We start from the raw sequence: 27,011 nt of genomic DNA on the forward strand, positions 1-27,011 counted from the left end.
TTTCTTAGAATCCTTAGCTGGCTTTGAATGAGCCATCATGTAGTTCTGAAACAGGAGGCAAGATGTCCATCATTTTCCTCTGCTTTTCTCTGTGGATAGTGATGATATAATAATGATTTCTCTGTGTCATCTGTTGGCAGAAGACTATGCAAGTAAATCAGTATTTTCCAAACTTGATGGCAACTTGTGAGATACTATCCAGCATACTTTGATATATATATAACATATATGCATTTTTATACATGCTGTTGATAAAAACCTGGAGAATTCATTTCTCCTCTGTGCAGGCTTTGAGGTTATTGCTATTCCTGTTGAAAACAAGCAAGCAAAGAATGTGAGTTGGCTTTTTCAGCAGGCTGGTATCTGCTTTGGCTCAGGGTATTCCCCTGCCCCTTTAATGTGCTGCAGAAGCCCCACCTCAAAATCTGCTCTTTTCTGTCATTGACAGTGTTCTCAGTGCTGCTAGGATTGCTTCTCAAACTACAATACAGAGCTCACAAGGAAATAAAGCACAAGAACCTTAAGATCCCGAGTGATTGCTGAGCCAAGCCAACTAAATGGAAAAATTTGATCTTGCTAGAATATTTGGATGTACTAGGGGTCATAGAGTGCAGAAGTATAGTACTGCTCAGTCTGAGAATGAGTTAAGAAGCCAAAAATACTGCAATTGAAGAATTATTCACTTCCCTGCAAAAGTTTTGTTTGGCTTTAGAACACTACTTTAACACAGTGAAAATTGTTAAGTGCTTACTGGAGAAAGATGTAGTTTCGAGATTGTAATAATATAAATATTTGTTAGAACTTAAAATTGGTTGCCTAAGTCTTTTGTCAGAAGTGTCTTACACCTTCTTTGTTTGGACTGCTTAAGGAGCCTGGACGTTTTGGAGTATTTTGTGAAATTTTCAGTTGTGTTACGGTTCCATGTGGCCCTCAGAAAACCTTGCCTCTTATCAAAACACAGCACCTGTTGACTTTCAATTACTTAGGAGCAGTAACTTTCACTAACCAGTTCAGTAGTAAGTGAACCTCTGGTTCTCTGATGCTTCCAAGAGGTATGAGAAGATCTATCTACTCAAAAGCAGCTTTAATCAAACAAATGTCTTGTTTTCTTTTAATGTTACAGAAAATAGTTAGTGCTTAGGGTACAAAACAGTTCAGTTGTGCTTCTTGTAGTTTCCTGTTCAGCTACTCAACAGCTTTTGTTGTCTGGGTGCACTGTGGGTTGGTCTCTTAATCAAAGTAAGGATGTTTTATGTAATTTTGGCAAAAACATTATAAAGTAGAAATCTCTATAGACAGCCATTTACTTTACTATGGTATAACAGGTTTGGAGATGTGCAGTTTAGGCTGGTTATGTAGTTATTCTTTCTTGTCCTTTGTTATGAATCTGTTCTAGATTTCTAATATTTGTATTAATAATACTGGTTTTATTTAGTAATTTCAAGTTGTTCACCTATCTGAAAGGTTTTTGTTGAGCTGTCTTTTTGGGCACTTTTTAAATGTCTTGTCAAGTGTCTGACATGGCTTTACAGTACAGTGTTCAGCTTAATAGAGGACTGGCAGAATTGCTATGTATTGGGTTTTCAAAATAGATTAAGTTGATCATAATGTTTAATCTCTGCCATAAGCACATATATTGCATAAAATAAATGCTACAGAAGAGCCACTCCTGTAGAAAGATGCTGGAAGTGTATTTTGCATTGAAGTCAATCAGTAAAATTAAGAAAAATGCCGAAGCATTTGCAGTGTAAACAGCAGCTTTGCTTTCTTTCCAGTCCCAGTGCTGTAATTACCAGGTGTTCTGTGTTGAATTTCTGGCCTAGGACACAACTTCAACTGCAAAATATGTCTTCTTTGTCACAGTGGTTAGGGTATTCATCTAAGAGGGGAGGGATGGGATTTGGCATTTCTTAATGCAGAAAAAGCGGTTTCCTCCTTTCTGGTCATCTGGTTTAACCACTTTTGATGTATAAAATAAAGTCATATTTTTCTCTTTGATACTGTATTTTATGTTACTATTTTCCACAGGCCTTTTTTCAAAGAAGGAGCTGTTTGCTTTTGCAAGAAAATGGTTACAAGCTTATTTCTGGCAAGATTCAGGGTTATTTGAGAGAGTAGTTGTCCCAAGATCTGGTTGCCTGGATTTCAGAAATGGATATTACTGTAAGCAGTGTTTCTTGTGGTAATTCTAGATGATTTCCAGTCAAGAGCGCCTCCCGAATTCTGTCCTGAGTTACCGAGAGCAGCGTTTCATGTTTCTGGTACAGTTACCATGTAGGTAGCACTGAGTGGATGCTCCTGACCCACCTCACTCCACACCAGGTTCTCCTTGTTGCTCTCCTCAATGTAGTGGCCTCTGGGTGATCTGGTGGAATTCTCATGCATGGAAAAGGAGTGAAAAAACCTTCTGAATCAAACAGTTACCTCAATGGGTTACCAAGTTCATTTAAGGGGAGTGCTGGAAACTGTCGGGTGAAGTGTGGCAAGGCTGTCCTCTACAGAGTCTCAACAGAGTAAAGGAATGGGTTTTGTGTAGGCCTCTAGATTTATTAAAAATTATTTTAAATTTCAAGGAGAGAGAGGAGGTGTAAACTTTAGAAAGAAAGAGTCTACTAAAACATAATTTTGGTTTTAAACAGAAATTTTGTGTTAAAATCTCATTGCTAATGCTGCAATGAAAAATGGACTAAAATGTGCTGGTATGTTGTACCTAGAGCCTGTAGAAGAAGATGAGGATTTTCTGTTGATGTGTTAAGGGGGAGGAAATCATGAATGCTTAAGCCATTCTACCTATGTAACAGCAGTATGTGAGGAACTGTTTTACCTAAAGACGGCTCGGTATGTAATATCTGTGCATAATTTGGGGGCCCTGTGGGATTATCTGCTGTGTATTGGAAGTTTGAAACAGTTGTCCAGTACCTTGCCATGGGCAGGGACACCTTCTGTTAGATCAGGTTGCTCAGAGCCCCTCCAGCCTGGCCATGAGCAGTTCCAGGGATGAGGCAGTGATGTAATCAAACAAAACCAGGGAAAAAAACCTTGTAAATGTTGAGCAGTTCCACAGGCCTCTTTTTGATTTATGAATTATTCTGTATAACAGGGTATGAATAAAAATAGAAAAAGGGTTTGTTTTTTTTTTTTTTTTTTATGTTCTGAATTTGTGTTTTAGAAAGTATTAAAATGTTTATTTCTGGAACCTATGAATTAAGTTAATGCCGGTATTGAATTAGAGAAAATAAAACTCCTTGGTAATACAGATAATCCCAACCAAAGTTTTTCCTTTGGGGAAAGGGCATGTTTTTATATATAGGAGATCTAGCTGTGTGTCATTCTGGATGTTTTCTTCTGTTGTTGGAATGACAGGGTTGGGTTAGTGTTGAAAAAGGACATGGAGATACTGGTGCTGCCTGTGTTTTCTCCAGTTTGTAAACGATCTGTGAAACACAAATTTATGATATGGAGCAGGATCTTGTGGACTGTTGTTTTTGGTGGAAAAAATGACTATTTTTTCTCTTGCTACTGATTAGCAATAGATAATGCTAACTTAAATTTTAATTTTTCAAGAAAGAGGCTGGTGTGCAAAATTAATGTTCATTGTGCTAAAATATATTTACAGTTTCATAAAACTTTAGTTTCTTATAATGATATTGGAACTGCTTAGAGGAAGAATGGAGTTAGCTGTGCTCTTACCCTGATTCTTAGATTGTCTTTTCTCAGAGACATGGAAGGAAGGGTGGCCATGGTTTTTGGACTTCACTGAATTGTGAAAAATAAGCATTTATTATTAGGCCTTGCAACACCAGAAGAACAGTAAACAAATAAAGCCACCACCACTGAAAGTTAAAACCAACAAAAAAAGCCAAACAACAAACCCCAAACAATCCACCCAAAGACCACTGCAACCAAAAAAATGATGCCTCTTTCAAGCTTGGTTGTTTACTATCTAACAGTGATTTGGGTAGTGTTTATGGTAAATATAGTTTGGGAAGCTTTACCTGCATATCTGATTAGAGATCTTTAGATCAAAACTACATATTGAGACAGAAGTACCTAAATTAATACTGGTTTGTAATTGAAACCAAAGTGCATGACCTCAGCACAAACAATGACCTAGCTAGGTAAGATAATCAGTTCTCTTAACAATCTGTAGAAGAAATTATGTTTTCAGAAATTGTAATATTCAAATTCAGAAGTCTTCAAGGTTTGAGTTTCTGATTTTTCAAGTAATTGCTCTTCTACTGTTATATTTTCTGTGTGCGTGCACAAATATTTTATTATCACTTGGAGCTAATAAAAGTTTTGCATAAAATATGAATCTGTTTTTTAAAATACTCATTTGTAGAAAAATAACTTCAGCTTTTTTAGGGATATATTAAAATCTGCTTTCAGTTTTTAAAAAAACTAAAATCAAACTAATTAAGTGTCAGCATTACTGGAATAAGGCCAGTGTGCTGATGTGCCTACCCCATCATTCAGTCTGAAACTAAATTTGCTCTTCATTATCTCAATGAAATTGTTGGGAAGTGATTTTAGACTCCACCTTAACTAAAATATTGTTCTTCAAGACAGAATATTTCTTGGCGCTGCAAAATTTGTCAAAAGCAGAGAGACACTCAACCCCAGAAGTTAATGTCTTAGAATGACTGAGGCAATAACAATAGTTTGGGAGTAAAATTTTGAGGATGGAACATCTGTTGGCCACTTTTCCAATGCTAAGAAAGAGTTGTTTGTGCCAGAATGTTGAAAGCACCAGATTGTTTCTTTGCCTAGTATTTGTGCATCTATTGAAAAGTGTTAGTTATGTGTTATCAGCTGTGTGGAGTAACTTCAGTTTGGTTTATTGGCTGGTGTAAACAGATGGATTTACTGGTGAAAGTAACTTCTCAAGAGAGCAGTGTTGAGAGGGAAGTTAATTTTAATTTGAACTTGAATAACTTTGCCTGCTGGATGTCACTATTTGGAGAGAAGAGAAGGAAAAGAAACAACTCTGAATTTCCTTATATTATTTGTTTTTCTCAGCTTATCCTGGCTTTGAAAAGTCCTTCTGGAAACCATTTTCTCAGAAAAGAATGAGCCCAGTGCATTGTGTCTGTGCCATGTAAAAAGGAGGTGGTTTGTTGCAGCAGCAACTCTTACTTTAGTAAAATACCTTTCATATTTGCAACCATCAAAAAAAAAAAAAAAAAAAAAAAAAAAAAAAAAAAAAAAAAAAAAAAAACCCCAACCTGTGGAGAAGGAAAAATGTGATTTCCTGGAAGAAAACATGAGGAATTGTGATAATGCACTCAGTTACTAGATTTTAAAAGCAACGCATTGCTAGTAGGTTTTGTGACCTGCCATGTGAGCTTTTCTTTGTTTGCTGCCAGGTGTACTCAGTAACAGTGGGCAACAGTTCCTCTCCTTTCTAAAGTATTTTATATGCCCAAATATTTAATTTCACCTCTTTTTTTTCACATTCACTGCAAATGTACTATTGGCTACCGTTTCTATATTGAGCAATATCTGTACAGATATGTGGAGATTAAACTGTTTAAGTCTCTTGGAATTTCTTGCATGTTGTTATATTAGCAGGGCACATTAAATTGGTCACTAGCTATATCTGTTAATGAAATCCAGACTCCTGTTCAGACTAAATTGGGAAGCACATTTTTTTGTGTGCTTTCAATATTCAGAAATCTTCTGGAGTATTGAAAACTCTAACTTTTGAAAAGGTATTTCACTAATGGATTTTTCTTTCTGTTTTCCCTCTACAGGTTCGATCTGTGGATGAGATGAATCATGAGTTTCAAGCTCTGGCCCTAGAATCTCGGGGAATGGGAGAGGTAATTACTGAGGGCTGAAAATCCAGTTGGTGGTTTGGAAATGTTGATACAGTTTAAGTCTAAATAATACAACATGAAGCAAAAAGCTTCTCTAAAGAACAAGTTGATTGTTTCTGTCTTGGGTTCTTTTAATTACATTAAAAGAACCTTGGGTTTTTTTTGACTGGTTCTGCTGGGTCTGTCTTTCTTGTTAGATGAGTGATAGTTGTGGGGAGTGAAAGGGTAAGTTTTTGTAAGAGTGTACAATTCTGTGAAAGGAGGCATGTTTTCACTCTCACTGTATCTAAGCTAGTGGAACAATTGCTTGCTACTCCTGAGAAGCCAAGGAGACTGGGATTTGAAAAAAAGGTTTGGCTCCAGAAAAAGTGAACTGGCATACCCAGCAGGAATGTGTGGTAATTTACTATTTTTTCACTGGTTATTACTCCTTAAAAGATTTTACCTAGGTTGAAGAATGCTGTTATGTAATTTAACTGGAGGGAAGAAGGACTATTTCTTTTGACTGATTCATTTGTTTGGGGTTGTTTAAGTCAGTGTACTGTAATGTTGGGGGAAAGAATTTAAGAACATGAAGGATGGCTTGACTCCTTCAAGAGCAGTTTCCTCAACTGTTTAGAAGGTAATTGACAAGTATTAGGGTTATTTGCCCTGATCGAACCTGGTGGCGAAATTCATGTTGAACTAAGATTCAAATGTGGATCCTTTTGTCTTGCTGGGCATTTACCTAATTCAGTTGATAGTTGAACCAGTGACAATATTGCAGCCTAACTTTCTCAAAATGATAGTAGGAGTCTTTATGGAAACTATAACTACTGATGAAAAATACGTGCTGTGTTCTTGTTGCTGACTGTTTCTGAGCAGACACATGACCATTGCTACTTGTTTTTTTTTTTAATTTTAAAGAAGCATTCAGGAATCACTTGGCTTTTCAGCAATTTTTGCTTCATCCAGGGTTGTCTTTGAACCATCTCCCATTTGAAAAAAATAGATGAAGACCTGTTCTTTAGAAGCCTGAGTAGTCACACTGCTCCCCTCCCAGTTCTTAAAACTCCTTTTGAAAAGTAAAAGTGTTAGTGAAGTATCTGTGATAGTACCACAAAATACTCTAAAAAGATTGAAAGCAGTGAAAGTGAAGGATGGCACAAATGCCTGGGAATTAAATTACAGTATAGATGACTGTTCATACCAATCTTCATTTTCGGTTATCTCAGATGGAGGGATATATTTCTGCATGATTAGGAATCTGTTGGTTTATTTTCATGGCATTCAGTGGATCTATAAAGATGTTTAAAAACACCACACACAAAGAGTCAGAGTTTTGATACACTACTGCAGCATCAGAAATTGATACTATATTGTGACCCTGCACTCACCAGGTTATTTTGTCTTTTGTTTCAATGGTGTCTTCCAGGTATCTTGAGGTAATACAGGTTCACATAGCTAGATTGACTTACTCAGTAATTTTCTTGATGTATCGCACAACAGTAAAGTAGTTCTGGGACACATTCCATGGCTCTTTTAATCTTCTTCTTGATTATAGCCTTCTAGAATATTAAAGGAAACATCCTTATAAAGTAAGCTAGAATTGGTAGAGGCTCCTACATGCTATCCTCCATATGCTTTGAAAGGTGTGAAAGAGAGGTCATATCAAGTGAACTGTTTCTAGCTATTGGGAAATCATGTTCCTTATTTTCTGTGTCTGCCAGGATTTTTCTCTGAACTGAAATAAATTTCTTTTTCATAATTCTAATCTTTACTAATACTTTTCTTCACAACTGGGTATCAATACTTGGCATTAGGAGGCTGTTACGTCTGTGTTGCAGATATCTTTCTCTAAATGTGTTTCACAATTTTTGCTTGGTTAAATTGTTACATCGGTTATACACAGATGATGCTTCTAGTTCCAGCTCCCAAAATCTGTGGTGACCGGCAAGGTCACGTTAGTATTCTAAAGAAATAAGAACACATGGTGCTGTTTCTCTGTGGGCATCTGTTTGCTATATCAAAGGGCAAGCCAGAGTGGGCTGCAGGACTTCAGTGTGACCCACTACAGCCGCACAAAACTTAGTGCCAAACAGAACAGTAAACTTAATCTTCTTTTGATAATGTCTGTTGGTTTAACTTAAAGGGTCAAAGCAACAACAGTTCATTTTAGGAACAAAATATTCATTTCTAGTGTCAAAACTTCATTCAGAGAAATTCAGCTGAGGTGTTCATTGAGCTCTGCAGGAATAACTTCTGATCTTAAAAATAAATTTAAAAAAATAATTTAAAAATCCTTAATTCAAGAGTCAGCAGTGGAGACTGTGCAGTTTCATATGAGAGAGCTGGTTAAGAGGCAGAGTTAGTCTAGCTGCTTGTTATTATTGTGTGTGGTAAAGGGCTTTGTTCGTCTGGCAGACTCCTAACAGGGATCGGTGCTGGTACTGAAAAGGACACATTTAGTGTACTTTTGGGAGAGTTTAGTAAGAAATACGACAACCTTCTCCATTATTTTTACTTATAATTGGATGCATCTTTGTAAAGTTTGTGTTTTATTGCACTAAATGCAGAAAATGCTGAGGAAAACACATGCTATCAGAGAGTAAAGCACAATGATTTTAACCATCTGTATTGATTTGAGATGACTTCTGGATGAAGTCTTTTTTGGTAGAACTAATCAAACACATTGTTTTTCCCATCTGTTTCATTTTTCTGAAAAGTACTTATTTTATTTTAATTCTACAGTTAGAAGAATTGACAACTGATAGGGCTGTTTATTTGACAATCCAAGAGCTACTACATTCATTTAAAAAGAGCATAGTGTATGTTATACCCATCTATCAAAATAAATATTAAATCTAAATCATTGTCTCTCAGGGAGTTGCAATATTGTAAACTTTGTAAAATTGCATTTATTTTCGAGGGACTTTGTTGTGTAGAAATTTTATGAAAATCATTTCAGTAAATCTGTTTAATCTTCAGTAGTTTAAATTTAGCCTCTCAGTATGGATCATGCGTTATGTTTTGTGTTAAAAGATACTTTGCGTTCTTTGTGTAATAAAGTGCATGAAGACTGAAAGTTGAATTTATCTGTTCGAAATTTGAGGGTAAGTAGTTAAAAAAAAAAAAGGGGCAAACCTCAAAAAACCAAAACAAACCTTAAAAAACCCACACAAACAACAGCAGCAGCAAAATTCCCCCTGAAATAACTTGTACTTTTGCAGTGAGGATTATTGCTTCTTTCTACCAGGGGACAGTTTTTCCTCTCATGCAAATCATATGAATGAGTTTTGATATCAAAACCAGTATTGCAGTGTCTTCTGCTCTAAATTTGGTTATTGTTCTTAACACTGAGTTGTCTGAACATACCTGTCTGATAGTAGAATTTTCTAATTCCAGGGTAAGCATGCTTCAGGTAATTCTCATTTTATGGCACTTGAGATATTACTAGATCTGTTTTATTCTGACAGGGTTGTGTTAGGTGGTGACACCTTCACTTAGGTGTTTCAAAGCTCTCAGCTGGACACATATTTGAAATTGGCTTAGACAGCATTTAAAATAAAATATGATTCCCAAAAGCAAGGTTTTTTAGATAACATTAAATGCTTGTATTCTGTTCTACCACTCTCCTAGAAAATGAAAATTAGGTAGTACTGCAAACCTTTTACAAATAGAAAGCTAAAAATGATGTGTAGATTCCATAGGCAGATCTGGATTTTGTAATCTTCTGCTTTTAGTTGAAATGCAGTTGTAAGTTTCCATTATTCTATTTCTCTGCCTTTGGATGGCTAACTTCAGCCCTTAAATTTGAGGTAAACTTAATTTCCTGCTGTTTGCAAATTATGTTTGGTTGACACCTGGTGGTGATTCTACAATGCATTTGAGAGTGGGCATCTCTGTCAGGGCAGATCACAACAGTACATCATTTCTTGCAAGCATAACATTCTCCTGTAGTTTTCTTGAGCTTTGGCTGTTTATCGTCCTCCCACCTGAATCCTTCTCTGTTAATGAATTTCTGTAAGGAGTCTAGGGATTTTAGGTTAACCAGTCAAACACCTTCATTTCTGGTAAGAACTCTGGGCAGCCCAGAAAAAGAGCAATCTTTAATTTGTCTAGAGAAGCTCTTGTCACCTCTTGTTGCACTAATAATACTGGGGCCTGCAAGTGTCAGTCTTATCCACCTCCTCTTGAGGCTGTTTTCACAAGCACTTTCAGTGTCACACTAAGAAATATCTGTATTATATACTGACTCCTGTTAGTAGTTTCATCAAGGCTCATACTAACCACCTGTGAAGTTCAGAAGGGTTTTTTAGTCAGTTAAGTTACAGAAGAAGCAAATTTACAGAATGTACTCATTTATTGCAGACAGCTTCTTCAGATTACATTTATTTTTTTCTAATTTCACAACATTTAAAATTCTGAATGCAGCATTACATTATACAGAATCTGATGGGTTGTGCAGCTTTCTTCTTCCCTACATTTTGCAAGTTGTTTTCACTTTACTTTCTGTTGATGTACCTTGTAAAGTACCTATTCTGTCTAAGAATACATTAGTTACATATAGGGAAAATATGACATGTAGAGTTTGGCTGTTGTACTGTTACTGATGGGAAAAGGTACAGGAATAAACTAGTAAAATCAAAGCTAAAAGGATGCTAGTATTTGAGGAATTCTTGTTTGTGTGGTGCTTCTGTCATGTCACACTAAGTCTTTCTGTTGTTGAAGACAGTACAAGAAGTACTGATCTAACATGACACCTTCTGTTTTACAAGTAGGAATGAAAAAAAACATACATCTAAAGAACAGTGTTGGTATGTGGAACTTTACATATGAATGTCACAGATTTTTAACAGCCCTATGGTCTAAAGGACCATAAGGACTTGCTACCATATGCATTAGTCACTTTCTAAAATTTGGAACATGATGCATTTCCAAGTGAAGTTCTCAATGAACTGCTGCCCTTTCTGGTTATCACAGTATTAGTTAACAGCCAAACTTCAGAGTCTTTGGCAGGAAGACACTGTTAGTTAAAGCTTCTGAGAAGATTGTCTTGACTTAACACAGGGATTAATTTGATTTGTTTTTTTCACAGCTGCTTCTATATTCTGTATTTCTTTCTCATAACTTCAGAATCTCAATACTGTTGGGGTTATTTTAGCAATTCCTTTTTTGCAAAAAAGGAAGCAGAGCAAAATTTACAAGGGCAGAATGAGGAAAGGTGGAATGACGGAACATGGTTTTAGATTAAAAGAGGAGAGATTTTTTATTAGATGTAAGGAAGAAATTCTTTACTACGTGGATGATGAGGCACTGGAGCAGGCTGTACAGAGAAGATGTGACTGCCCTATCCATGGAAGTGTTAAAGACCAGGTCAGATAAGGCCTTGTGTAACCTGTTCTAGTAAGTGGCAATCCTGCCCATGGCAGGGAAGTTAGAATTAGATGATCCTTATGATCCCTTCCAACCCAAACCATTCTGTAATTCCATGATGTAAAACTGATTACTTGCATATCCTCTTAATATCCTCCTGTTATTTTTGTCCATCTATAACCATATTTAAATAAAACCATCTTCTTTTTTAACAGCTTTTACCTGCCAAAAAGTTTTGGGAACCTGATGATTCAGCAAAAGATGGACAAAAAGGGATATTCCTTGGTGATGAGTGGAGAGAGACTGCATGGGGAGCTCCTCGTAAGTGATTGTTGTATATGTACTGAAAAATCAATCATGATTACTGAATGTTATTCAAAGCAGATTTTGTAACTGAATATTATATTTTACTTTCATTTTAATTGTGACAATGTATACTGCTTGGTGATTGTGTTTCAATAACAATTTTTGAAACCACGATTTGGAATTTTTTATTTACTTTTTTGTCTTAATATTGCTGTTGCAATGAAAAGCACAAACATTACAAGTTGTATTTTAAAAAAATACTATAGTTTTATTTATTTATTTGTTTTTAACAGACCATTCTATGTCCCAGCCTATTATGGTACAGAGAAAGCCTGGACAGGGTTTTCATGGAAACAGTGAAGTAAATGCTGTATTGTCTCCACGATCAGAAAGTGGTGGCCTTGGAGTGAGCATGGTAGAATATGTGTTAAGTTCCTCTCCAGCTGATAAATTGGATTCCCGGTTTAGGAAAGGAGCTTTTGTAAGTAATGCAGTGTGTTAAGCTTGCCTGGTTACCCGCTGTGGTCTTTGTTATGTGGTTATATTTTCTATTCTCTTTGTCTCTTTTTAATTTTTAACTCTTTAGAAAGAAGTAGTTGCAGTCTGTCTTCTTTGGTTGGAGGGGGCAGAAGAGGGAAGTGGTTTGGGCATCTTAACTAAATAGCTGTCTTGAAGTGCTTTCCTAAAAACTTTATTTAAAGGTAGGAAAAAGACTGCAAGTAGCTTAATTTAAAATGTGTGATGAGCTTTATTCTAGATGTTCTGTGTTTTCATGTGGGTTTATTTTGTAAATGGATGTTTTAATTGTATAATATAAACTTTTCTCTAATTCAAAGTGTTACTGCTTTAAAAGTACCGCTATAGTTAAGGTTGAGTTAGCTCTTCCATTATAAATCTTGGCATTCCTTTTCACATTTTGGCAGTTATTAATTGCATGTGGTTGAAACTTGATGATCAAGTGACCCACCAAATGCAATTTCATTGACAACAAACTGTTTGTATTGTTTACGTGCACTGTAGTGTAGAATTAGGTCACCTTGTGGTGCTCCTATTGTGTTCTGTTCAATATTCAGAATCAAACAGATTCTTTTTCCTCAGGGCACTAGAGATGCTGAAACAGATGGACCTGAGAAAGGAGATCAGAAAGGCAAGGCTTCTCCATTTGAGGAGGACAAAAACAGAGATCTTAAACAAGGAGATGATGAGGATGTTACTAAAATAAATGGCAGAGGTTTGCCAAATGGAATGGATGCCGATTGCAAAGATTTTAAGTAAGCTTTTAACTGTTTCTCAAGAAGACAAGCATGTCTCTTAAGGGCATTATTACAGTTCTGGTTTGTGTGTCAGCTTTAAACATTACCCGGCTGCAGACTGATTCTTCCCCTTGCAAGTCCTCCCTTTCCCACTGTGCCACGTTGCTTAGGATGTCATTAATGTGTGTGTCACTTCTCATGAGACAAATTCATCTTAACATAGTAACTATTAAAAGTAAATGGGTACCTTCTGAATGTGGTGCATTAAAGAGGGATGAAAACTTTAACCCTTTTAATGTCAAACTAAGTTTCTTTCTCTCTCTACTTCTTTTTAATGCTCTTTTGCATCTGAGTGTTGTAGGGAGTAAGTCCTACAGAATTTTAACTTCCCTTCTGATTTTGCTAGTGGATCCCACAGCCTAATACAGCTAATCATTTCCCTATAAGTCTTTATAGAAGCCATATCTTTGACTAAGGTGGAGCAATGTATTTTCCTATTCATATAATTAAATGTCACCCATGGAATGGCATTGTGGTTTGGTTGTTTTTGTAGGGAAAAATAGATTGGCCCAAGCTCAAGCTTTTGAACAGTGAACTCTTATATGACAGCACAGCCAGTCTGGTTTTCTTTCTAACACTAAGCTGCATTTTAAATTGGGTATTTTTTAAGGGCTGATCCTTCTTTCTTGAATGACTGTGATGCATTTGTAAGTGTCATACAGAAGAATTAAAATGACAGAGAACTAGAGTGCTGCTCATAAATTTGTATTAATGTGATGAACATGATCAGATAGTTGTGGTTTCATTAGTTCATTACTGAAAAAGTATATTAAAATGCATGTTTGAATCCCATACGTAAGTATTTCCTACCGTTTTAAAAATGTATTTACCTGAGGCTAAAGAGGGATTCTTGAGGTCTATTTTTCAAGACATCACTGAAAATAATCCAATACCAAGCATACCAGAGAGCTCACATTGGCTCCTTTCAGTTGTGTGCTGCAATATGCACAATAAACAAAGTTACCTTCGTTGTTACCCATAGCAAATACAGAATAACTTCTGTCCTGCTTTTCTTTACTGGTATCAGTTTCAATTTTGAGATAGGTGTTTGTGAAGTACCTTCTGTATTTTATTTAAAGAGAGAAGTTACTGAAAAATGCACAAATGCAAAAAAGCATCCAAAACCAGTAAACCTCTCAAAAAAGAAAAGAATAAGGCCATCTAAATGAAATGGGCCATATAAAGTGGTGGTATAGAGCCCTCCAAAACAGAGGTTTATAATTGAAGTATTGACACAACTTTAACTATAGCAACAGAACAGCACCAATGTAAGGAGCAACCTGTATTATCTAACCATAAGTATTAACAAAGAAACTTCATCCTGTCCTCCTTATTGTATTTTTATTGTACTTGTAGCATTTTTAAACTAAGTATGTACTGAAATAACTGCCTTTTTTCCTTTTGTTCTTCACTTTGTTGATGCTGTATTTCACTTGGAAAAAATAGGGACTATTAAAGGGCTTTAAACTCAAGTTTTCAGCAAGACATGGTTGCTTGCTAGGATACTTAGATGGTAAGCCAGCATGTTATATACAATCCTCCTGAGGTTGCTTTTTACATTAAAAAAACCTCTTGTCAAAAACCTGCTTCTTTCTTTGACATATTTTGTCTAGAGTAATAAATCATACAGTGTTGCTGCAATAAACCCCCTAAAAGGCTGATTTCTAGCTGTACAAACTTAAGTGTTGTTATCAGCCATTACATAAGTGCTAGTAGATTTCTTTGTGTTAGTCATGGGCTTCAGTAAGGAACAGATACTTTGGCTGGAGCCCTGAAGAGGAAGAACAGGTAGTACTGAGGCTGTGTCTCTGACATAGAATTAGCAGTACAGCAGACTGGTCTGGCACTGTACTGCTGGAATAAACATAGGTTCTTCCTGCAAGGTGGCATTTGGTATTTGAGCCTAGTTTTCACAAGTAAAGGCAAATAAACTAGGAGTTCTGCATTTCCTGAGAAATAATATATAATCATAAAGTTCTGCCAACTTGTTCTGCCACAATGTTAGTGGGTCATAGATTTTCTCACACAACTCTTTCCTAGTAGTTAACTTAGATTTTTGCCAGTAAAAATTGATAGTCTAAACAATATGGCTTCCCACAGAAGGTGGGATACCACTCCAAATTAAGGTATCCTAAATCTAACCAAATAGTGTTGGGAATCTCTTTAGAATGTTACTCTGTTGACATCTCACCTCATCGGTTTGCCTGTAGGTGTTTATAGATGTACAAAAAGTCCCTTGTAGACTGCCAGTCAGATGAGAGAGCAATTCAGCTTTTATATATAATACTGTATCTTTGATATTGTATATTCTGTTCAGGGTTATATCAGGAACACTTTTCCCCCACCAATTATCAGTGTAGTATAGTGTATTAAATGAGTTGTGTAGGAAATGAAATGTTTTTGTCACATGCTAAATGAAGTAGTTATTTGTTCATTTTACTCAAGGTAAAAATATATTGCTTGCTCTTCAGATGTGAAAAATGGTTGCTATATTGTATGTCTGTCTTTTCCAATTGAAATTTTGCTGTGTCTTTTGGTTCTTTGGCATGAGATGCCCTTACCCATTTCTTTATTTAAATTTCTCTACACTACATTTCTCATCACTACCAAAATACAATAAACATCCCAAAATTCGCAGGTGACCACAAAACAGCCTCACAGATCAGTCTGTTTTTCTCACAAGTGATTTTAAGAGCTCTGTAGTCAGTCTTAAACTTAGAAAAAACAAATAAAATTATGCTTTAGAGTTAAATGCATCCTTTATCTTGAGTCATCAATGCATGCTGGTTGAAAACGTTAAAATGAGTCTGTTACTTCCCTTTGTAAAGTCTCTTGAGTTCAGAGCTGATGTGAAAGTAGAAATACTGTACTCTGTCAATGGACAGCTTTATTTGAGACTGAAGAGTCTGTCTTAAATTTCTTCTGAACAGTCGTACCCCTGGAAGTCGACAGGCCTCCCCAACAGAAGTAGCTGAACGCCTGGGCCCCAATCCCAGCACCACAGAAGGATTAGGTCCACTTCCTAATCCTACAGCCCACAAGCCTCTGGTAGAAGAATTTTCAAATCCAGAAAATCAGAATCTAGATGCCATGGAACAAGTTGGTCTTGATTCTCTACAGTTTGACTATCCTGGCAATCAGGTACAGATGGACTCTTCAGGAGCTACTGTAGGACTTTTTGACTACAATTCTCAGCAGCAGGTTAGTAATGGACTGTGGAAAATTGATCCTTTAAGTTGTTGATGATCCTCTTGACAATCAGTCATTTCAACATGCAATGCATTGAATATTATTTTGTCTGTGACTTAGTCAAGGGTGAATAACTATAATAATTAGTCTAGAAGAATATTGTTGTATAATTTTCTAATTTAGTAACTTTAGTAAGTTACTTTTTTTTTTTTTCTTTTCCCAATAGCTTTTCCAGAGGACTAATGCTCTGACTGTTCAGCAGTTGACAGCAGCCCAGCAGCAGCAATATGCACTGGCTGCAGCTCAGCAGCCGCACATAGGTGAGGTTTCTGTACAATGCAGCAAGTGTCCCTGGCAAAAGTGGGTGTTTTGCTTTGATAGACTCCTTTCAATTTACCCAGTCTTCTCATTCAAATAGATACTGATCACTTGGCCTGTTGCAGTGTTCTCATGAAAACTGCTCAAAATGACTGCCTATGACTGTACTGTCCTTAGTGGAGGTTTTCTGTTGTAAATTTTCCCCTTTGGACAGTTGTATACAAAGAAATAAAACTTATATTTGCTTATGTAGTATAGTAGTTGAATGTTGATGGGAGTAAATGTTAAAAATGCTTACTGCTATAAGCAGTAATAGAAACACTAGCTTTATATACTAAAAAACAGTATGCAATTCTAAGATTCTATTGCAGTTTAGTATTTTAGTAATCCAGTTAAAAGCCATTGTAGAGCAGAATTTTGAAATCATACTGTTGTGTTGATAAAGTTTTAATTTTTCCATGCTGATGGCACCATTTAAACAACTCTTTCTTCTTGCAGGTACCCTAATGAGCTAATTCTTTAGCAGGCATTTTTTCAGTGCCTTTAGTTCAGTGAGTTAGTTAAATACATCAAGTTCTTCATGTGCTGCAACTCAACAAGGAGCCTTCATTTCAGTGACAACAATTTTATGTTCCATTGTGGGGAAGCTGTTGGTGTTTAGGGGAGGGAGGTTGGAATACACAAGGAAACAATTCCTTGTTTAAGGAAGGGCGATAGTTGGGATTTAAAGATTTCTACCCTCCCTAGTTCCACTGGACTGTTGAGGTGTGTGCACAAATGTCTTTCCTTTGTAAGTAAAAAAGGGTTCTCAGGATTAGAAAGGTAGGCAGAAGTAGGAAGCACCTCCAGTGACTTGTGTCCATGCTCTCCTGCAAATAAGCTTTCCTACCAGCTTGTTGTTTAGGTAGGTTGTGAGGTCTGCAAGCCTATAGCTGGGATTGAAAAGTGGCAGCTCTTCACAAATACAGGCTGAGAACTGGAAGCATGGCAGATTGAGATGCTTGTGTGAGTCCACAGGTCCTGTCTTTGACTTCTAAACTTTGGAGAAGCCTCTGCTTTGTATGAAGTGCTGACTGAGTAGTCAGCTGAAATTTTTCTTTTTAAAATGCAGCCTCTTCTCATGTGCATATTAATAGAAATCTGTCAAGAAATATTTGGAAGGAGGGCCATAGTTTGATGTGCCTTGCTTGCTGCAACAGTTGCTGAGTCAGTGTTGGATAAAGTACATGAACCCAACTGACTGGGGAAACTCTGGGTGGCGATGCTTTGTTTGCTGGAGTTTCTGCAGTTGTCTCCTTCCATTACAATTCCTATCTCAAATTAGGATTCTTGGGAAGTAAGATTAGCGTCTCATATGTGGCTGTTTTAAAGCTAGGTATCTGACTTAAATTATCTGGTTAAATTTTTTCCTAATTGTCAGTGAAGAGAGATTTTTGTCTCTAGCAGGTGGTTTATTTCATCTGGCTGATTCGCACGCTAGATGACTTACTTGTCTGCTACAGATTTCCTTTCAAGACTAATTTAACTTTCAGATAGTTAAAGTTGGGCAAGATAAATTCCACTTTGAATAATCCCTTCTGTGTAAGGATGGATAGACACACGTGAAATAAATCTCTCTGTTGGATCTTTAGATCCAACAAAACAAAGCTGTTAGGCCTTGGGATTTGTAAGAAAGGACTGATGAGAAGACATAAAAGTGTTGATTTCTGTAATTATATACCTGGTCTTCAGAGCTTTCAAGGTACAAGCAGTTCTGATTTTAACAGATAGGCTGTGTGATTTGGGTGGTGTGAATATGATGATGCTTGCTAAGAATGTTGGCTGTAATGAAACTCTGTTTGTTACTGCAGCAGGCGTATTCTCTGCAGGCTTGGCCCCAGCTGCTTTTGTGCCAAACCCATATATTATCAGCGCTGCTCCTCCAGGGACTGACCCGTACACTGCAGCTGGATTAGCTGCAGCAGCTACCCTAGCAGGTAACTGAACACTGGGAAGTGCCTGTCTTGATAATTCAACCAAACAAAAAGAGAAAAAAAGTGAAATCTGTCCTGCTTGTCTCTGCAAATGTAGTTCTAGGAAGGAGAGACTTGTAAAAAAATGAATACTGCCATTTTGAAAATTCTTACTACAGTAGAAAGGATTTCAGTTTGTTATGTATGAATTCCAAGTTTCTCTTGCCACTGGACTTTAATATACAAAATTTAGGGCTTTTTTCTGTTTTAAAAGTGTTTATCCTTAGTAAGGTGAATCTGACAGTATGTATTATTTTCAAAAGATGTGACAGCTAGCCTTTTTTATTTTTACTCAGTGCATTAATTTTCTAATTCCAGATTTTCTCATTCCCAGTGGGCATGAGAGTAAAGATGGTCTCCAGCATGCTAAAAGGCCCAGACAACAGAGAAACACAGGAAAATCTCTTAAAAAGTTACTAGATATCACTGTGAAACCACATAACTGAGTATTCAAGTCCCAGGTAGTGCTCAGACTTGAGCATAACATTAACAAAAACAACCTCCTTTGTTTCCGTATGGTGTTTCACAGGGAAGGCAGTAGAAAAAACTAAGACATGTATACATAATGTTTTATTGGTTTATATGTTCAACCCCATGATACAGAGAGATTATTCTTCTGCAGGTTCTTCATCAATAGACTGGAAGAGTTAAGTGTTCCCACTTTGAAGACCATCATGTATATGCAGGGTAGGCACAGGCAATAGTGTTTATAAGCAAGGGCATCACACAGAAAGGAGGAATCACAGGTGATGAAAGTCTCAGTACATAACTATCAGGAGGATAAATTTTGTTCATACTGTGATGTTCTGAAATGATTTTTTCTTCCAACCATGAAAACTGATTTTGAAAGTTCTTTAGTACCCAGACTCTGAATGCTTTAAGGTTTTTCTTTGTCATCTGAGTCTCACAAAGGTATTCATTTTTTCATAGATACGACTTGGTGTGAATTTTTAAAATTAGCCCATTTGTATTCATGTGTCATTTTAGCTAATGTGGGAATTCCTTCTTTTTAATACTGATTTCTCTTCTGAAAATGAGAAGATGGATCAATGGGGGATGCTACCAACAGTATTTCAAACAACTGCACTAGATGGAATAATCATGCTTTCTGGTTTTAGGTCCTGCTGTGGTTCCACCTCAGTATTATGGTGTTCCATGGGGGGTGTATCCAGCCAATTTATTCCAGCAGCAAGCTGCAGCAGCAAATACCACAGCAAATCAGCAAGCGGCTTCCCAGGCACAGCAGGGACAGCAACCGGTACGTTCAGCATGAAAAGCAGAGGTGCCTCACCTTAACATTCCAGTGTGTAAGGGTCAGCTGCTGGAAAACTTTACAGAATTCAGATGTTGCATTTTATTGTATAATAAATGAATGTTGAAAACTCTCAATTTCCTTACTCATTGTCACAATCTCACACCATGTTAAAATTATTTTACAGTCTCGTTTCTTAAGACAATGAGCACTAAAAATGGTTCCTTTCTTCCATTTGCTGTGCTATTATGTGTGTAGGTGATGCTTCCTGTGTAGTAAATTTAATGCAAAGTTTAATCTAGAAAACTGACATAAGGGGATGAAAAAATACATTCTGGCAATTTTAGGAGGATATTGTTTCTTTTTAAGCTTGGGAAAAAACTAATCTGTGTTTTCATAAATTAGCTGGAAGATTGAATGTTACACATATTTCTGTCCCTTCCAAAAGTAGGGAAATAAATGTGTTACCAGTAGTTTTGTTGCTTCACAGGAAGGAAGGATTGCCCAGCTTATTTTTCTGTGACATTAATTGTATTGCAACATCACCATGTGCCATATGGTGTTTTTGCCTTGATGAAGCAAGAGTGAACAATTTTTACAAGAACTTGTTGAAAATTCAATTTCTTTTAAGTATTTATTTTAAAATGCTAATTTTCTATTGTTACTCTAGATGCATTTTTTAACTATTGTATGAGTTTTCAGTATAAATGAATGGCAATTTTGATGAAGTAAAACCCCACATTTTACAATGACTTTACACTTGAAAGAATGTAAGCATTTCAAATTTTTTATCAGCAATATGGTTAATTTCAATTCTCTTCTTAGAAATGTAATATAAGAAGTCTGAAATACCATGTAATTCCAGGGATTTCATCACTGTTTTTATGTTCAGGTGGATATTTCTTTATACTGATTGTTTTTATCAGTGGCCTGCATTGGTAACTGAATGTATATTGTCTCTGCAGTTCCTTTCTGTTTTCTCTGTAAAAATTAATACCGATTTATGCAAACAACATATACAGTTCATTGTGGGAATATATTGTGAGTTGTATTTCTCCCTTATTTCAGACCTGAAGAAGTTGATTTTTTCCAAGAGAAATAGAGTAGTTGCAAGAATTTAGATTGCTTTTCAATCAGATTCCCAGAGATTCACTGTCAGAACATAATAAAATATGCCTGCATTGCATGGTGATGGAGTGTTATGTGAATGTTTAGAACTTAGTGGGTGCATTATTTACAACACTGTTGGCAGTGGAGTGTTAATTATGTAGACAAGTTACTACAAGTGCTGAAATACTCAGATTTACATCATGCAGTTGCCTGGAAATAATGTAAACAAATGTGTTTATCAAGGAAGGTCAGGTGCTCAGTAATAAATAATGTAGGCTGTAAAATGCATCACTCTTACAGGTTTTCTTCCTTCCTTTATACTCATTACCATTGATGGAACATACCTGAGTCCTGACATCCAAAGCAGGGCAGATATTTTATGGTCACGTTTGTCAACAAAATGGTATATACCTTTCGTTCTTTGTTTGTATATATTCTGGAAACCAGTGAGATGCAGGATTCCCGAAGTGAAAATCAGGGCTGAGAGGCATCAGATACTCAAAGCAACTGTTCTAGGCCTTTGTTGGCACATAATAGATTGGCTTCCTTACCTTTTAAGGAAGGAGTGTTGTGTCGGCCTTTTCCAGGTCCTGCGAGCTGGAGCAACTCAACGCCCACTCACTCCCAACCAGGGGCAGCAAGGGCAGCAGGCAGAGTCACTTGCAGCAGCTGCAGCAGCAAATCCAGCTTTGGCTTTTGGTCAGGGTCTTGCTACAGGCATGCCAGGTATGTATCTTACCAGTGGATTAAAAGACTCACAGAAAGTAAGAATATTGGTGTTATTAGGTAACAGATTAACAAAGTCCTGTTCCATTTATGATAAACTGCTTAGAATTGAGTTTTATAGTTTTGTGTTATTCAGTTGGTTTAAAATACTGGCACAGTATTTTTAGAGCGCAAGAAACTCCTCCAGCATTTGTTATTTGGAACATTTTCTCGGTATTTGCTGTTACAAATGTATGCACAAGAAATATAATTGATTTTTGCAAGGTAATTTCATATATAGTGAAGCAACTATATGCTGTCTTAAAAAGTCATTTGTTCTCTGGTTCCTCTGCAATAGGAAGTATTAAGTTTTGCTAGAATAACTTCTATTTGGGACATAATAATATCTAAAGTTCAGAATCCAAAAGTAAGATATTTTAGAAAAAAATTACTGCTTGATCATATCTGAAGACCACAAAATCCTTGGAAGCACTCCAAAGGTTGGAGCCTCAGATTCTTTTGGTGAGCATGGCTTCTGACTTCCTGAGGAATGATTTGTGTGCTATGGAGTGGTTAGCTTGAAGTTCAGCTTCTAAGTGTTTGATACAGTTACCTGAACAAGAGCAATTTCAGTGTACCTGGCCGTTCTTCAGTATGAAAGTTAAAGTTTTTACATAGTTAAGTTAGATAATGTTGATCCATTCCTTTGACCTGTACAAAACCACTGTGAGATGCCCTGCAGCCTGGAGCCAGAGTTGTTTGCTGCATGCTCTGGGGCTGCATTTTGCATTTGGCCTCCCCTGAGCACATTTTAGATTCTAGCTGCAGAGCAGACTCCTATTGTGTTTGTCCTGTCTGTTTTCTTTTATAACTGCAATTTCTATTTCTTCTCATGTAGTAGTTATCTTCAGCTTTTAGCATCTTTCTCCTAAAAATGAGGAATCAGCAAAGTGCAGTCCTGGCACCTGCCAAGTGGTACTTCTGCACCTCACCGAAGCAGTGGATAAGGCCTACAAGCAATGAGGCATGTGAGAGATGTTATAACCATCTTTGCACAAGCCTCAAAGGCTTAGCTATAACTTTTTTTTTTTTTTTTTTTTTTTGAGAGGGGGTGTGGTGTACCCTGTCCTTTGAAGAAGGTACTTGAAGACTTTTTTTCCTCTTCCACAAGCCCCAAAAGGTTTTCCATGAGGGCAGGAGCCTTTTTATTCAGTTTCTTTTGTAGGTTCCTGCTTCGTCCCATCTGATGCTGCAAGCCTGGATGGCCAGAGAGGAACTTTAGTCAATATATTTCATATTGTTGTATAATAGGAATTGTGTGCAACTGACTTAAGCTTTACCAACCACAGTATTACAGAGAATAGAGCTCAAAATAAAAAGACGTTTTTTCAGGCATCATCAGATAGGTTTGTAGAGACTCCTAGGAGTGCTGGTGATTTCTCTTTTTAGGGTAAGAAGAATATAGAATGAGGAAGTGAATACATGCCTTTATATGTGGGAATCTTGTTGCTGGGTTTGGTGTCTGTATTTGAGAGATGCTTGGGCTCCATTTATAAGCAAAGAGAAATAGGAACTTGTACTCTTGATTTGTCTGCCTGTTTTAGTTTCCTGATTTAGGATAAAGTGAGTTTGGTTCCAGAGATGCCTTTTTCTATTGCCTTACTATAAAATTGAATCAAGATGACTAAATAATATCTAGATACCTAAAAGTGATTCAGTGAATCCCAGACAGCAACCACTGAGCAAGACGTGTAATGTAATAAACAAGATTTAGTGTGGAATTCGTGTTCCAGTGGACTAAGATGTTTTACAAGAAAGTGAAAGTCTAACTTGAGTTTCAAGCTTTTAAACACTCTTTAGAGAGAATATTTGCAATTTGGCTTCACTGTGAACTAGCAAGTCAGAGTATATTGTTCAGCTTGCCCATGCTGCTGTCGTGATATTGTTTGAGCTGCTTTCTCCTTGTCACAGCCTTTTTGTCGGATGAAATTGATAAAAAAGTTATCCCAACTATTTGATGGCTTTATTGTGAAATTTGTTATTTTAGGTGTTTCTTTGTTTACTGTTTAGGAAGGTGTATTCCTGTGTCACTTAAGATACCCATCTCATTCTACATGCAGAGAGAAAGTGCTTGAAATCCAGGTTACTTTTTACATAATGTCACTGTTAAGTCTCTTTTCAGAAAATCAAAAATGATAGAATGGTTTGGGTTGGAAGGGGCCTTACAGATCATCTTGTTTTAACCGCTTGCCATGGACATGGAACCTTCCACTAGATCAGATTTCTCAGAGCCCCCCATCCACCCTGGTCTGGAACAGCTCCAGGGGTGAGGTGGCAACAGCCTCTCTGTTCAACCTGTTCCAGTGCCTCACCACCCTCACAGTAAAGTTTGTTCCTGATATCCAATGGAAAGCTGCACTCTTTCAGTTGGAAGCCGTTCCCTCTTGTTCTATCACTTCATGCCCTTGTAAAAAGTCTCCAGCCTTCCTGTTGGCCCCTCTGGGTACTGGAAGACTGATAAAAGGTAAAACTTAAGGGTTTTTTTAAAAACCACTTAATGTGAAATGCATTTTGCATTGAAGTTACACAATACCATTTTAAATTCTTCCTATCCTAATTGAGCAAGTCATTCAGTAACAAAGATTCTTAAAAACCAGAGTGTTTCTGCCTTAATATATGTGCAAGAAAGTGTCAGAGGGTATTCCCAAATTCTTAGGGCAATTAATATGCATTCTGCTTAGGAATAAAACCAGTCCTCATCACAGACAACTTCCGGACTTGGCTTAATCATCCAAAGTTAGGAGTCTACTTGAGACTTCAGCTGTCTTAAGGAGTCCAGTGCAGATCTCACTTGTGCAGTTGCTGTAGAGACTGCAGGGCTGATCAGCTTACCCTAAAATAGATGTCTGTAACAGCAGGTCAGCCAGATCCCACCAGAGGCTCCACTGACTGTGCTGACTAGGTCAGATGGAACTTTGTTTTTTATGGAGCTCACACAGTAAAGCCGTCATGGTGCATCTGGCTTGCAGGTGGACATGTAAAGTGAGTAGTCTGGGAAAAAATGCCCATGTATAAAGCATTAAAATCAACAATTTCTATCCATTGGCATAGCATTTTTTTGGTTTTATTACCTAGATGATTTGGAAGTGTGACGTTGCAGTGGGTAGTATGAAATAGAATTCAAATTTCATTGTGGCAGATACACAGTATAGGCAAAGTTACAGTGGTTATAGAAAGTATAAATGGGTTACTGGCTGGATAGGAAGTTCTGGATTTGATTTGTGAGAGGATGTGCAGAGATAAGGCCGAGCATGTCTTCAGCAGTACAAGCAGAAGGTTATAGGGGTTCAGGTTTTGGACAGAGTTGGGGAGAGGATGGCATTTTTATAAAGGAGCAGATAATTGAGTTGGCAGTAAGCAGTGTCACATCTGTTAAATTGTGTAGAGAGAAGTGGCAAACTGGCATATATTTGGATGCCATCTCTGAGGGAAGTTGCACTACTGGATGGATAAGGGCAGTACTAAGGATAAGCTGCATGAGCCAAGAGAACAGATTTCATATCCTCTCATTCTTTAGGTATATTCAAGGTTTGTGTGATAAGAATCAGGAAGTTTTCAGAGTCTGTGGTTTCTGGACACATTTAGAAATCATTTCAGCAAAACACCATAGTTGCAAACTAGATTGTTTACTTTTTATTCTCTGCTGATCCAGAGACAGTAAGTGTAGATAGAGCAATTAAACTCTAAAATAAAAGGTGTGATTAGGAACTGATTAGGAAACAGTATGTTTTAGTTTTCTGACTGCATGGGAACACCACAGTGAACTTGAATGTGAAGGCACTGAAGTGAGATTGTTAATTTTGAGAGGAAATAGCGGAGCCACAGGGAGAACTGATGATGATGTGATGGAATGTAATAAAAACTGAAACAGGAAGAGAGGGAATTAGAGAGGAGATCTGCCAAGTCACCACCTTATCTCTTGATAAGAGAGAAGGCAGGGGAAGTTTCTAGATTTGTGCTCAGGCTTCTGGGATGAGGCACAATTTGTGGACTAGTGGAAAGGAGATCTGAGTTTTGCTGTGAGAACTCTTCTTCAGTTATTTAATCTGATGTTAGATGGTCTCTCTGAAATTGTATTTTTTATATCAAAGCAAAAAATTTTATACCTTTGAGGCTGCAGATGCACTTAGCAAGGTTTTAGCAATTTCACAAGTAGTCAGTCCTATGTTGCTTTGTTGTGATAGATTTAAGTAGAAAGTTGAGACCTATTTTGGTTCAGAATGTATTTCAGAAATTGGAAACAGAGGAGCCCATCAGTTTTCATTCATAGCTTGAACCTTCTGTGACAATATCTAGATGCTATTGACCTATCTTATCATTACTTATTTTAAATGTACTGTCTGTGGGTGGATCACAGGTTCATATAATGTCAGAGAAGTATCAGAAGGGCTTGGGCATCTTGTAATGTAAAGAGCAAGTGCAAATTGCTTCCATTTTTTAAATTTAGCAGTCATATGAGTAAATTACTTTAGAAAATCTAATATTAATGTATTAAACTGCATTAGTATTAATTTCAACAAATTTAATTTATGCAAAGTGTAAGTTATCTCCCCTGCCCCCCTCCAGGTATTTTGCATTGGAAAATAGGCTTGTTTACACTGTGGGCCTGAAGTCATATAAAAAGCTGTATATTAGTTTCAGATGAGCAGAAGGGTGTAAACATAAAATCAGTGGGTGGTTTTTGCAGTTATACTTGAACAGTTACAGCATTATCCATGGGTTTATGAATTTGAAGAGGGTAGGTGGGCAGAGTAAATACTGGTAAGCATTAGCCAATTCTGAGTTCTGAAAAAGTGGTTTTATATGATAACAGCAGGAAGAAACAAAACATGTTGTTATCGGTTGAACCTGCTACAAGTATAAGCAGAAATTATGTGGGTACTAGTAATTAAACATTGCCAATGTCTGCAGGAACAGGTGTTATTTAATGAGCTTTTGTACTGTGTCACTAATCTAATATTTTGTGTTATCTGCAGAACTACAGTAAAACAGACAACAGTTTGTCACCTTTCCCTACCTTGGGAATGTAGCAACCTTTCTTAGTGGTGAGGGGGTAGAGCAGAGCACATTTTTGTAGGTGGAAGAGGCAGTGGCACCTCTAGGTATTTCTAACTAGTTCAAGTGTAAGAGCCTGTTTTGGTTGGTTCTAACTAGCCATATTTTCAGACAAATAATGTGGAGGACAACTGTCTTCTTGTGCTGTTGGTGGGAAAGAGAAGGTAGATGTGCCTGGAATGCAAAACAAGTAGTGAGCAGTGAGGACAGGTTTTGAAATACAGCAATGATGATTCTTCATAACCACTATAATGCATTCACCTCCAGAACTGTGAATTGAACCTAAAGATCTGGATTTTCATTGCTCTTCTCCTCTTCAGTGCTACCTGAGTCTCCTTCATATTTTCTTAGTGTGTGAGAATTCGGACCTGTGTATTCAGCTTCCCTGCAGAGCACTGTAACCACCAGGTCAGAAGGGAGATGATGTTTCCAGCTTTTTTTTTTGGAGTGTGTCTAGGCAGAGGAGGTTACAGAGATGTTTTAGAAATTGAGGAGGATAAAATATGACTTGGAAGGC

At 37.0% G+C, this 27,011-nt stretch overlaps 1 protein-coding gene across 16 annotated transcripts in view; it reads left to right on the forward strand.

Annotated features, from left to right (window-relative positions):
• The window catches only part of PUM2 (pumilio RNA binding family member 2), a 74,483-nt gene that overhangs the window by 23,722 nt on the left and 23,750 nt on the right, over positions 1-27,011 (forward strand). For 12 of the 16 annotated variants that reach the window (XM_068183371.1, XM_068183370.1, XM_068183369.1 and 9 more), the window contains exons 2-10: positions 5,754-5,822; positions 11,390-11,495; positions 11,774-11,961; positions 12,579-12,751; positions 15,724-15,994; positions 16,209-16,302; positions 18,151-18,276; positions 19,431-19,570; positions 21,262-21,400. In XM_068183371.1, the coding sequence (XP_068039472.1) occupies positions 5,772-5,822; positions 11,390-11,495; positions 11,774-11,961; positions 12,579-12,751; positions 15,724-15,994; positions 16,209-16,302; positions 18,151-18,276; positions 19,431-19,570; positions 21,262-21,400 (1,288 nt within the window). In that variant the 5' untranslated portion in view covers positions 5,754-5,771. The remainder of the gene's footprint in view (positions 1-5,753; positions 5,823-11,389; positions 11,496-11,773; positions 11,962-12,578; positions 12,752-15,723; positions 15,995-16,208; positions 16,303-18,150; positions 18,277-19,430; positions 19,571-21,261; positions 21,401-27,011) is intronic. The other 4 variants (XM_068183363.1, XM_068183366.1, XM_068183367.1 and 1 more) reach the window with 2 other exon arrangements.

This window comes from Anomalospiza imberbis, chromosome 3 (assembly GCF_031753505.1).
Source record: "Anomalospiza imberbis isolate Cuckoo-Finch-1a 21T00152 chromosome 3, ASM3175350v1, whole genome shotgun sequence".
NCBI classification, from domain to species: domain Eukaryota; kingdom Metazoa; phylum Chordata; class Aves; order Passeriformes; family Viduidae; genus Anomalospiza; species Anomalospiza imberbis.